This window comes from Hydra vulgaris, chromosome 08 (genome assembly GCF_038396675.1).
Source record: "Hydra vulgaris chromosome 08, alternate assembly HydraT2T_AEP".
NCBI lineage: Eukaryota > Metazoa > Cnidaria > Hydrozoa > Anthoathecata > Hydridae > Hydra > Hydra vulgaris.
The window spans coordinates 66,424,822-66,437,500 of NC_088927.1; the positions used below are offsets into that span (position 1 = coordinate 66,424,822).

A 12,679-nucleotide genomic window follows, 5' to 3' on the forward strand; every position below is an offset into this window, starting at 1 on the left:
TTAAAAGATTTGAAAATGTCATCAAAAAGCATCAAATAGTTTTAATTGTTATTCTGTGCTCAAGATTATGGGTACCACCAAAGCAAAAGTTGGAAATTGTATTAGATACGTACAGAAATAACTATTTTTTTATTTGAAATATTTTATCTTATTATATCAATGCATTAAAATTATTGTTTAGTTCTCAATAATAATTGATAAGTACCTTTTTTAAGAAGTTTTTCTACTTTCACATTTATTTCGTGTACGCGTTTTAAATGTCTTATTACCGATAGAAACTGCAATAAAGGAGTTGAGTAAAAATTCTTCAACTTTTTTGACCGATGAAAGTAGGGCATGGAAACCGGTAATGAGAAACCGGTTTTTATCGGTAATTTTTATTCCCAAAAATTACCGTTACCGGTTTTTTCTCAATCTATTACCACGGTTTTAAAAATGATATTTTGTTAATTAAAAAATTTGGTATTTTGCTTTCATTTTAATTTGGCAACTCCTAAAAGACGCAACACAGTGAGAGAAAGCAGTTCTTTGATGAAAAAGCAATAAACACGAAGATGACCTTCGTTGCAGGAAACAATAATTCCGAGGTATGGAAGCACTTCTTACACAGCAAGAATCTGCAGCTGGCGAAGTGCAAAACTTGTAGCAAAGAAATCAAGTGCAAAGGTGGATCTACCAGTGGTATGAGATCTCATCTCAAATTAATGCATCATATCGAGGCCGATACTATGAAACAAGTATCAGCCAAAGTTTAACAAAAAGTTGGAAAAATTGATCACTTCTTTGTGACCCAAAAAGATTCCTTGGCAGTTGTCTTATCCGAGTTAGTCGCCATTGATGGATTACCAATTCGAGTACTGGCATAAAGTCAACGTTTAAGAGCGGCATTGGGAGCTCAAGGATACCACTTGCCAAAAGATGCAAAATCGATCAAAGCAATTATTATGAAGCACTGTCTTGAGGTTAAAGACATTTATAAAAAGCAGTTTGAAGAAAAGACAAAATTTGTTTTAGCATTACTCTTGATGAATACACATCATCTCGTAACAGAAGGTTTATTAAATCAATGTTCATGTCAAGAATCGGCATTGGAATTTGGGAATGGTAAAAATTTTTGGCTCAATGCCAGCGGATAAAGCTGTGACCATTGTTAGAGAAAAGCTAAAAGAATTTGGAATTTGTCTGGACTCTGATATTGTGGCAGCTACAACTGATGGAGCTGCTGTAATGAAAAAATTCGGAAAAACTATTTTACCAACCCATCAATTGTGCTTGGCACATGGCATCCATTTAGCAGTCTGTGATGTTTTATACAAAACAACTCCGGTCCAAGAAGTCATTCCTGATCTCGATAAAGAAGAAGATTTTGCACTTGATGATATTTCCATATCTGACTACATCGATTACGAAGATGAAGAAGGTGTTGGATTACAGGTAAGTATTATATATAATTATTCAAAAGTATAAGGCATCGAAATAAGATTATTTTTATTAAAAAAATCATCTTAATTACTGATACTTTCAGGTAGTAATTGAAGATGATCAACCCCCTGAAGTCCGTCAAGATCTGAGACACATTATTTCAAAAGTAAGATGTTGTGTACGCCTGTTTCGCAAGTCCCCTGTCAAAAACAATGATATTCTTCAAAAGCACGTTCTAGCTGAGTTTAAAAAAGAATTATCACTTATACTTGACTCAAAAACTAGGTGGAACAGTTTGGTGGACATGATGTCTTGATTTGTTAAGCCAAAGAAGCCTATCAAGATGTCCTTGATCGAAATTTCTAGTGAAATAAGCTTCTCCGATGAAGAATTTAACACACTTGAAGAATTAATTGCAGCCCTAGAACCAGTAAAAGTGGGAACAGAAGCTTTATGTAGACGAGATGCAACATTGATTTCAAGTGATCAGATTCTGAAGTTTATTTGCCTTAAATTGAGCATGCAGAATTCAACTTTCAGCAAAGAGTTATTAGAAATGTTAGTCAAAAGAATAAAGGAAAGAAGAAATCCTGATATAATAAATCTATTGATTTATTTAAACGATTCAGAGGCCTTGGACAAGCAAGGGCAAAGTACGGATGTCTTTGACACTCTACAAATGAAACGAAATGCCCTTGCAAATACTGCTGCCAAATTATTCTGTCATCTGTTTGAGGAGAGCTACGAAGATAAAGATAAATCGGAAGAAGAATGTCAAGAAATACCCAACATTGACGAAGGACAATCTTCCTTGGCCGAACAATTGGAACAGCCTATCAAGGATGCTCTGATGTGTCCCTCTAGTTCAAAGAGGATGAGAGTGGGCACCAGTTCCAAATCACTGTTGAAGGAAATGGCCGTTTTTGAGCTGACAAAAACTCGCACAAACAACTTAGAAATGCTGTATAATGCATTGATGGGTATACCAGTAACTAGTGTTGAGGCTGAACGTTCTTTCTCAGCCAGTGATCTTTTTGTTACAAAACTCAGATCAAGCTTGAATGATAGTACTCTTGATGCCTTATGCATTTTAGCTTATTTTCTGTTGAAAAAAGCTCAGCAATCAGCAGTAATTTCTGTATTAAATGTCTAACAACTGTGTTAAATGTTATATCAGTCAATCTATAGAATTTGAGTTTATTTAAACTGTTTAAGCTCTTTTTTTGTGATATTTAACTGTAATATCTGAAAGTGGATGTACTGTTTTGGTAATTATGAAAAACGATAACAATTCCATGCCCGAAATAAAAGTGTTAATAAATTTATATTCGAAAGCTTAGACGAGTTACAAACGAATATAAATAAAACTTTATTTTTTTATTTTTTTTTATTTTTTATATTTTTTATTTTTTTGTTATTTAATCCTTACAAATTCGTAAAATATAATAGAATCTTTACAGAGTAAGTAAAATTAAAAAAAAAAAAAAATTACAAAGTTGCGTTATAATAAAACTGTAAAGTATTAGAAATTACTTCAAAGAACGCGGAAAACTTGCAGAAGACCGACCGTCTTGTCATCAAGAAACCGCTATGCGTTACTAACATTTTTGGATGCTTTTATTTAAAATAAGTTTATATTAAAAAAATATATATATATATTATCGGTTTTTGGCAGAATGAGAATAAAAATTCAAAATGCAAAAAACAAAGAATGCATATCTAAAATAAGATTTTATTTTTTATTTCAACAGGTTCTTTAAAGAATTTGTATAGACATACACACAGACATACATACATATATACATACATGCATGCATGTATGTATGTATGTCTGTGTGTATGTATGTGTGTATGTATGCATGTAAACTTTTTTTATAACTTTTATCATTTATGTTATGAGTTGGTTTTTAAATAATCTGAGTAATAAAAGAAGTACAAAAAAAACGCTTTTAAAAAAGTGGTTTTAAACAATTTTTACTTTAATAATCAACTTAATCAATTGGGTCTAGAAGAGTCTTGTTTAAAAGGGTAAAAAAAAATCTCATTAAAAAATGTCAATATCTTATCTAATCCTCTTTTTTGATCTTTATATCTATATAAGGTTACTAAATAGTTCAGATTAACATCCTGATTGTGACAGATTTTACTACACAAGTCAAAAATCTTAAAAGATCAAAACAAAATGTATAACTTCAATAAATCTCGTACTTTTAGCACGTCCAGCCAGAGCTACTTTATTACTTTTTTTATATGCAAAAAATAAAAAAAGGAGAAAAATAATTAACAATTAAAAATAGTTCTGTTTTTTGTGAGTTTTAAATAAATTTATTAAAATTTAATTGTATATGTAAAACCTGATATAATTAAATTTGAGTTAATATTAAAACCATCTCATTCATTCAATTTCATTCAAAACTTGTACATTTAATTTTTAATTACTAAAGTCGTTTCAAACAATTTGTTTCTTTTTTGCTTGGAGTTGCAACAAATTAAATTTTACACAAATCAGTTTTCAATGTTGTATAAAATTTGAAATTTTATATAATAGTTATTAAAAAGTCTTTATTTAATTATTATTGATTTAGGTGAATGTAAACATGGTTTCAAAGTTGTTTGATTCTATGAATAAATATTTCTTAGCTGCACATTCTTACAAAGTACCTGGTGAAATTGCTACTATGGGTGAAACAAAGCAGTTTAATTTTGAATTAAAAAAAAATTTCTCCTTTGATGTGAGTAACAGTTCAATTGGCTCATTTGATGGTGGTTTTTTGTTTCCGAATGTTGACGATATCTTTAATAACTCCATGCAAACTAAACAAATTCTAATTAATGTAAGACTTTGTTGTGGTTATCATATATGTTGTTGTTATAATTGTTATTTATTATCTTATTTATGTTATTTATTTTTATTATTTATCATGTTGTTACTGTTTTTATTGTTTCTACTTTATACTTTAGAATGTTAGAATGAAAAGTCTTGTTTACACATGGGACACGAATCGATCAGAAAATATTCTCACAGAATCTCAAAGTCTTTCAATTTTTGGTCTTGATGGTCTTCCAATAAAAGTAACTAATACTTCAAAACCAATTAACATTGCCATAAAAAATATTCCGGAGAAAATGAATGGAAAAAATATATCATTATCAATGCCTAATGATGTATTTCTAGTTAAGCTTCCATTGAAATCAGATTGTAAAATGCTACTGAAGTTTCTGTTTAAAAATGATCCAAATAATTTAACAAACCTAATTGTTTACATTCAATATGGAAAAGTTGCATCTAAATTTGATTATGATATTATGCTGAATATTTCAGCTAAAGATGGCATTTTTATGACAAAAAACAATAATCCTGTTCAAAACTTAACTTTTGCTAATACATTTACAGATAAAATGAATGGATTTCTAAGAAATCAAGATGCTAAGCTTAATGATGATGGTACATTAGTTTTGTGGAATTTTAACAGTTCTACATATGCTCCATCTAACAATAGTGAACTACATTTGTCATTTTGTTATTCTGGTCCAATGCCTGATAAAAAACTAAATGAAAATGAATACACTTTTGATCAAGCTGAGTACTCTGGGAAATTTGAGTACGAAATGAAATCATATTGTGCTGAGTGTAATTACTGGAATGAAAATACAAACAAATGGATGTCAGATGGGTGCGAGGTAATATGTAATTGTCAATTTAATATATTCTTGCTATACGTGATGACTACTGTTATATTAGTACTTTAAATTTTTTTTTTGTAACATTTTTTGAAAGTGTTTGAAAATGCTATTCTCCATTCAGATTTTTTTTGGAAATTTTCACGTGGAAAAGTACTTTAAGTATGTGCCAAAGAGTGTTGAATAAGTCTTATTATTAGACATTTTCTTGGCATTTTTTGGGCACTTTTCTATGACAGAAATTTATTTTAAACCAAAAAAGAATCTGAATGAAGAGTCAACCTTAAAAGTTTATAAATTTTTTATTTCCATTATTAACCCTCCTTCATCATAATATATATTTTCAGTCATATGTTCTGTTTTTATGTCTATTTTTACCTGTTTATAAATATATGTTTTTTATGTGTTTATAAATGAGTTCTTTTGTATCCCCTAATGAGGGCTGATGATTTAATGAATTATTATAAGAATTAAGAAATTTTATTGAGTTGATTCAAAAACAAATGAAAAAAAGCAACAGTTTAAGTTGTGTTATGTTATTCCTTTAGAGTAGAAAGTAAATAAAAAATAGGAAAGTCTTTTAATAAAACCACTCATCAAATCAAGATGTTTATAGAGAGATATATCATAGACATTTCCTAAAACTTAATTTAGTTAACCAAATTTTTACAAACACACTTCATGACATAATCAAATAAAAATCAAATAAATCTAATAAAAAAAATAAAAAAATCAAATAAAGCTAATCAAATAAAAAGTTGTGTTCTCTTTATCTCCAGACCAAGGTTTCTTTACATTTTTAATATTTTGGTTTTTGATTGTTAATTAAAAAAAAAATGTTTAATTTACCCGATTGCAATTAGCAACAATTGAAAGCTTTGTAGTGGACTCTTTGTTCATTGTTTGAATAATTAGTTTGCATTGTTTAAAAAGAAAATTCAGAATCTAATGATTGGAATCATTTTTACTAGAAACTTTGGTCCACCAAATTAACATTTTATCATTATAGCCAACATGGTTCTGGCTAAAACGCCATGTTATTTAAACAATGTCCAATACATAATTTTGTAAAGGTACATAATACATAATTTTGTAAAGGTTATGAAGATTTGGTATAAACTTTATCAATCAGCATGTATGTAATGTTACTTCAATACTTAAAACATTTTTCTAAATTTCCATGCCGTTATCAAACTGTAAAATTTAAAGTCATTGGGGTTTGACAGTGATCTGGATGTTGCAAAATATTTAAATGTTCAAGTAATTACATTAGAAGTGTACCTAAATTGGTCATATTTCTTTTGACACATACACTACATATGTTCAAGTTTTTTTTGAATGACAAGTATCTTCATTTCTTAAGTTAGAAAAAGTTAAAAAAGACCTTTTATAACTAATAGACTACCTTCTCAAACCAAAACCCTCAGGTAATAAAAATCAATCCTTAGCTGCGTCTATAGCGAAATAAATCAGTCGATGTATGTATACGCTGTCAGGGTTGAGTAACTTCACTGTCATGACTAAATCAGTTGATGTATTGACTCCATTATGTCTATGTCTAAATTTATGTATACTTGGCTGTTGTTATGGCTAAATCAGTCCTCAATACATCTACCCTTAAATAACTCAGTTAATAAAACAAAAGTAAATATAAAACAAGAAAATAAAATCGTGAAAAAATAAAAAACAATAAAAAAAACAACACATTCTTAGCAAAACAAATCTAGTCAATAAATTTTTGTTTTTGTTATTTGAAAAAAAGTTTAACTAATTTCCTTGGCTGAAATTACCCATATTATTGAGTTGACATATTATTTCTTTTTTATATTTATTATTACTTGTATTTACATTTAAATTAATTTCATATTATTTTTTTTATTATTATTATTTCAGCTTGATGTTCATTCCACTAATTTTTTGGTAACCAAATGTAAATGCACTCATTTAACAACTTTTGGTGGATTTTTTATTGCTCCTAACCCACTACTTCCACTTTCATTAGCTCTATTTAAACAAGGATACATACTAACTGTAGCTGTTGCAGTTGTCATTCTTCTATGGTTACTTTGTTTACCATTTGCACGAAGAATGGATAAGCAAGACGATTCTAAGGTAACTTCTATACGAAGATTTTTTATTTTTGTTCACTGTTTTTATTCTTTTCAAAAATAAAAACAACCAATTAAAACACAATTTATATTATAGTTAAATTTGTTTATTGAATGATTATGTTTTAACATTTATAAATATTTAGATAGGCGTTTGTCCGCTGTATGATAATCGTGAAGGAGAAACCTATTTGTATCAGATAATAGTGCATACTGGAGGCATCAGAAATGCTGGTACTAAATCCAACATATTTCTCACTGTTGCAGGTAAGAGAATGAATTACTGTTGAGACTTTATAATTAAAAATCAATTGATTCTTGTTGACACTGTTGTTGACTATGCAGTTTTATTAGTCAGTGGTTTGTGGTCATTCTAACACAAAATTTAAAACTCTTGTTTTTAAAGTTATTATTAATTATCTAAATTCAAAAATTACTTTAAAAAAATGGTTTAACTTGACTTAATTTTTGTGGTTTTAAAAATTATTTGCAAAAAGTAAAATAATCAAAATATCATATTTAAAATTTCACCATGTCTGCGTTGCACCCTTGTTCATCAAGGTTTATGTTTTTGAGTAATAGAGTTGAGAGAGAGTTGTTACCACAACTTAAGTTTAACCTGATAATCGCTATAAATAAGCCAATAAAATGTACTTAATGGAATATAGTAATGGTGGAGTCAAAAGTAAAACATTAAATAACTCTTATCAGAAAACAGTCAAATCAATGAAAAAAAGAAAACAGTTTTTAAACCAATGAAGTAGAAACTTTAGAAAACATTTTTAAACAAAGTTTCAAAGATGCAAAACAAGTTTTAATTTTTAAATTTCCAACAAAAAACAGTAAAAGTTTTTTTTTCTCCTAATTTCTAAGGCAGTCTTGTTTGCAAATGTGTAAATATTGGTTCACACCTTGACAAACAAAAAACATTTTTCTCTGTGTTAAGAAACAAAATGAGTATGTTACTTCCACAGATGTAGTGGGTCTGAACAACACAGATGTGATTGATCTGAACACCATGAGTGTGATGGGTCTGAGCACCATGGGTGTGGTGGGTCTGAACTTATAGAACTTAGTTAATCTGAACTTCAACTGATTTTTGATTCTTCTGAATTTTCTGTTAAACACCTTAAAAAATTTTTGATTCTTTTTTAACTTTTTTTAAACTTACATTAAAAAATATGGCCAAACACTTTGAAACTTTTGTTTTTAATGGTTTTTTTTGTTTTTTTAAATTCTTACAAAACTTAAACTTTATTGAAAATTAAGAAAATTTAAATTTATTTAAAATTATTTAAATAACTTAAATAAAATATATTAGTTAAATAAATCACATTAACAAATAAAATATTTTTCAAAAAAATAATGTTATGAAATGTAATACTATAAAATATTTGTTCTAATATTATTATTTTGTTATAATATTAATAAAACATTTAAAAAGTTACCATTTTAATAGTTTTAAAATTCCAAAGAAAGAAAAAGTATTAATTTGTTATAAATTTTAATAGGTGACATAAGTGAAAGTGGAGTGAGACACTTAAAAGACCCAGTTAGGAAATGTTTTCAGCGATCAAGTTGTGATGTGTTTATAATGTCTACATGCAGTTCTCTTGGTGATTTAGATTTTGTAAGACTGTGGCATGACAATAGTGGTGGAGGTTGGTACCTAAGGTAAAACTTCTGCTTGCAAAGCATACGCTACAAAAAAAATATTTTATAGTATGATTTTTATTTATATATCAAGATTTAATAATTTGTTTTGTAAAAAGGTTCCTCTGGGAAAAAAGATATTTGCGAAATCCTAATACAAAAAAAATTTTTTGGTCCAAGTAATGTCAACCTGGTATTCAAAAAAAAATAAAGTTTTAGTTTTGAAATTATTATTTTATTTTATGAAAATTTTAGAAACATCTTTGCGTTTCAGAAATGTCTATTTTTCAACTTTATTATTTTTGTTATTAAAATTGCTCCACCCTAATATGCAGTCAAAATTATTAATTTTTTAAAGGCTAATAGTTTAACTAAAGAATAATAATATATGAAAGTAGTTGTAAACATATTCTATCATTTTTTTGGAAGGTTGCCAAAAGTTTACACATAGTTAAGTATAAAGCATTAAAAACCCACCATTTAAAATAATGATCAATTGATGACTATTGACATAAAAATATATTTGTTTAGCTCTTGCATTTTTAAGTACCAGTTTGAAAATGCAACTTTATGCACTATTGTATAAGTATTTTGCATAATAAAATGCAAACATTATCTATCATCAACCTTAAAAAAAATTGCTCAAGATGTTTATTATTGTGTCACATAAATTGCTTTTAACAGTTGTAATAAATTAAAGAAACCTCATCAAGGGTTGAATAAACCAATTGTGGCGGTCAGATGGATTATTATAAGTATTAAAAAATATTGTTTATTTTAAGTATTAAAAAAATATTGCTTGTAAAATTCAGTTGAAGCGATTTATCATTATAACTATTTAGTTTCAAGTTTAATTATTGCTTGTTTTGCCGATACTAGAGTGTTTAATTGCTATATAACCTATAAATTAAAATGATGTCTAAATTTGAAATCTCAAGTTTGTATTGGACCTTTTTATGCAGTCAAAATTTTTTCAAAATGATAAAAAATGAATAAAAAATTAATTTAAAAGTTAAAGAGTTTTACCATTAAATCTATCTTTGGAATAAGAAAAAATTATCCAATATTAATTCATTATTAAAAAAAATATTATGCTATTTGAATTGATAAAATAAGGTTCTTCTAACAAAAGAAAATGTTGTTAGACTAATTAAAGTTAAAAAAAAAAAAATCTGATTTGTGCTAGTAAATGTTTTGTATAAATATCATTTATATATTTAGTATAACCTTTCTTGTTTGAATTAAAGTAGTTAGGCTCAAATTTTTTAGAACAAAAGTTTAATGCTTAAAGAATTTCTTGTTTTATAAATTAGCTGGCAAATTTTTATTTTAAGTATTACATGTTAATTATAATAACAGTAAAACGTTTATTATTCCAGATCTATTGCTTAGTTACTTAAAATTATAAGAATATTTTTCAATAAAAAAATACTGTTTTAGCATTTGAATTTCGGGTGATAAAAATATGGATTGATTTTTCTATATTCTCAAAAATTATTTATTATTTTTTCTATCTTTCATTCTTTGTTTGAAAATCATTTGAACTTTGTTTGAAAACTATCATTATTATATTTTTAAGGAATAATGTCAATGCTGATAAAAACCAACTTTTTTATAATTCAATGTAATGCTTATTTGCTTACTCAAAGTTATATGCTGTTATTAAACAGTGTTTATACTTTTATGGGTCTTCAAATCGAGCAAATATGGTAAAATCCAGCTTAAATAAGTCTAATTAGAGAAATCCTGCATAGGCTTTTTTGGAACAAGCAAACCACTGAGATAAAGTTGTTACAAAGAATGATGTTTAATTGCCATACCACTAGTGCCACATCACTAAAAGCATTAGTATGCTCATACTTAAATTATGAGATATGTCACATGATCAGAATGTGTACTTTCATTATGAGTAACTCAAATAACAAAATTTAATAATCAAAAATTTGTGTTGGTGAAAAAAGTTTGAAATTTAATTTCTGACCAATGGAATATAAGACCTTAAATGGAATATAAGACCATCGCTGTTGATATTTCTAAAGCTTTTATTAAAGTTTGGTATGGTGGTCTTCTCCATAAGCTTTCTTTATACAGAGTATCTAGTAACATTTTTAAGATTATTGAATCCTTCCTTTCCAATTGTAGTATAAAAGTTGTCCTCGATGGACAGCACTCTTCTTATTCTGTAACTTCAGGGGTTCCTCAAGGTTCAATTCTTGGTCCTATACTCATTTTAGTTTACATTAACGATCTTCCAGATATTCTCACATCTAAGGTGGCATTGTTTAGTGATGATACTACCATTTACTCTTGTCGTAATAAGAAGCCAACACTCTCTGATTGCTTAGAGGGGGCATTTGAGATTGAAAAGGATCTCACTTCTGCTACACCATGGGGCTTACAGTAGCTGGTGAACTTCAATTCAGATAAAACTCAATTTTTTTCAGCCAATTGCTATTGCAATAATTTAGATCTCCCTATATTTATGAATGGTAATGTACTCGATGAGTCATCTACCCCTCACCTTTTAGGATTAACTCTTACTTCCTATCTTTCTTGCAAACCATATATCAAATCCATTTCAAAATTAGCATCTGCTAAGGTTGCATCTCTTTATCAAGCTTGACACTTTCTTACTCTCAATTCTATTCTCTATCTCCATAAATCTCAAACCTGTCCTTGTATAGAATATTGTTACCATATCTGGGGCGGATCTTCTAATGATGCCCTTTCTCTTTTAGACAAGGTGCAAAAATGGATTGTAAACATAGTTGGACCCCCAACCATTATCACACTGTCGTAATGTTGTTTCTCTTTCTCTTTTCTACAAATAATATAATGGGCACTGCTCTAAAGAGCTAGCATCTCTAGCATCTCTAAAGAGCTAGCATCTTTAGCATCTCGTGCCCTCTACCAAAATTCATTCTTGTGTTACTTGTCATTCAATTAAGTCTCATTCTTTTTCTGTGACTGTTTCTTAGTGCTCCAAAAACTCTTATTCCTCGAGTTTTTTTCCTCAAATATTTTCAAAATATAAATTGTTTTTCAATACAATCATATAACTAAAATAAATAAATATAATAATTATACATAGTTTTTATAGAATTATAAAAACATTTGTTTTTACTTTATTTACTTTATTTACTGAATGTATGGTGTATGAATGTATGGTGTATGAATGTATGGTGTATGAATGTATGGTGTATGAATGTATGGTGTATGAATGTATGGTGTATGAATGTATGGTGTATGAATGTATGGTGTATGAATGTATGGTGTATGAATGTATGGTGTATGAATGTATGGTGTCTGAGTGTATGGTGTCTGAGTGTATGGTGTATGAATGTATGGTGTATGAATGTATGGTGTATGAATGTATGGTGTATGAATGTATGGTGTATGAATGTATGGTGTATGAATGTATGGTGTATGAATGTATGGTGTATGAATGTATGGTGTCTGAGTGTATGGTGTATGAATGTATGGTGTATGAATGTATGGTGTATGAATGTATGGTGTATGAATGTATGGTGTATGAATGTATGGTGTATGAATGTATGGTGTATGAATGTATGGTGTATGAATGTATGGTGTATGAATGTATGGTGTATGAATGTATGGTGTATGAATGTATGGTGTATGGATGAATTTATAGTTTCTCTAAAGTTTTGTTTAAGATAAAACACAGTTGAAAGTTATTAGGTTAATTAATTTTTTTTGTTAAACTTTGTTTAAATAGAAGCTTAAAGTTAAAAATGTTTCTTATTATTTCAGTTAATTATAATACATGTAATTTATGATGTACTTGTTTTTGTTTT

General features: G+C 28.0%; 1 protein-coding gene across 10 annotated transcripts in view; it reads left to right on the forward strand.

The window, feature by feature from the left end:
* The window catches only part of LOC105844737 (uncharacterized), a 132,431-nt gene that overhangs the window by 82,386 nt on the left and 37,366 nt on the right, over window positions 1-12,679 (forward strand). For all 10 annotated transcript variants that reach the window (XR_010640310.1, XR_010640311.1, XR_010640309.1 and 7 more), the window contains 5 exons: window positions 4,008-4,256; window positions 4,384-5,103; window positions 6,997-7,215; window positions 7,358-7,478; window positions 8,723-8,885. Coding sequence is in view for 5 of the 10 variants with exons in the window: in XM_065804199.1 (XP_065660271.1) it covers window positions 4,008-4,256; window positions 4,384-5,103; window positions 6,997-7,215; window positions 7,358-7,478; window positions 8,723-8,885 (1,472 nt within the window). In the remaining 5 variants the exon portion in view is untranslated. The remainder of the gene's footprint in view (window positions 1-4,007; window positions 4,257-4,383; window positions 5,104-6,996; window positions 7,216-7,357; window positions 7,479-8,722; window positions 8,886-12,679) is intronic.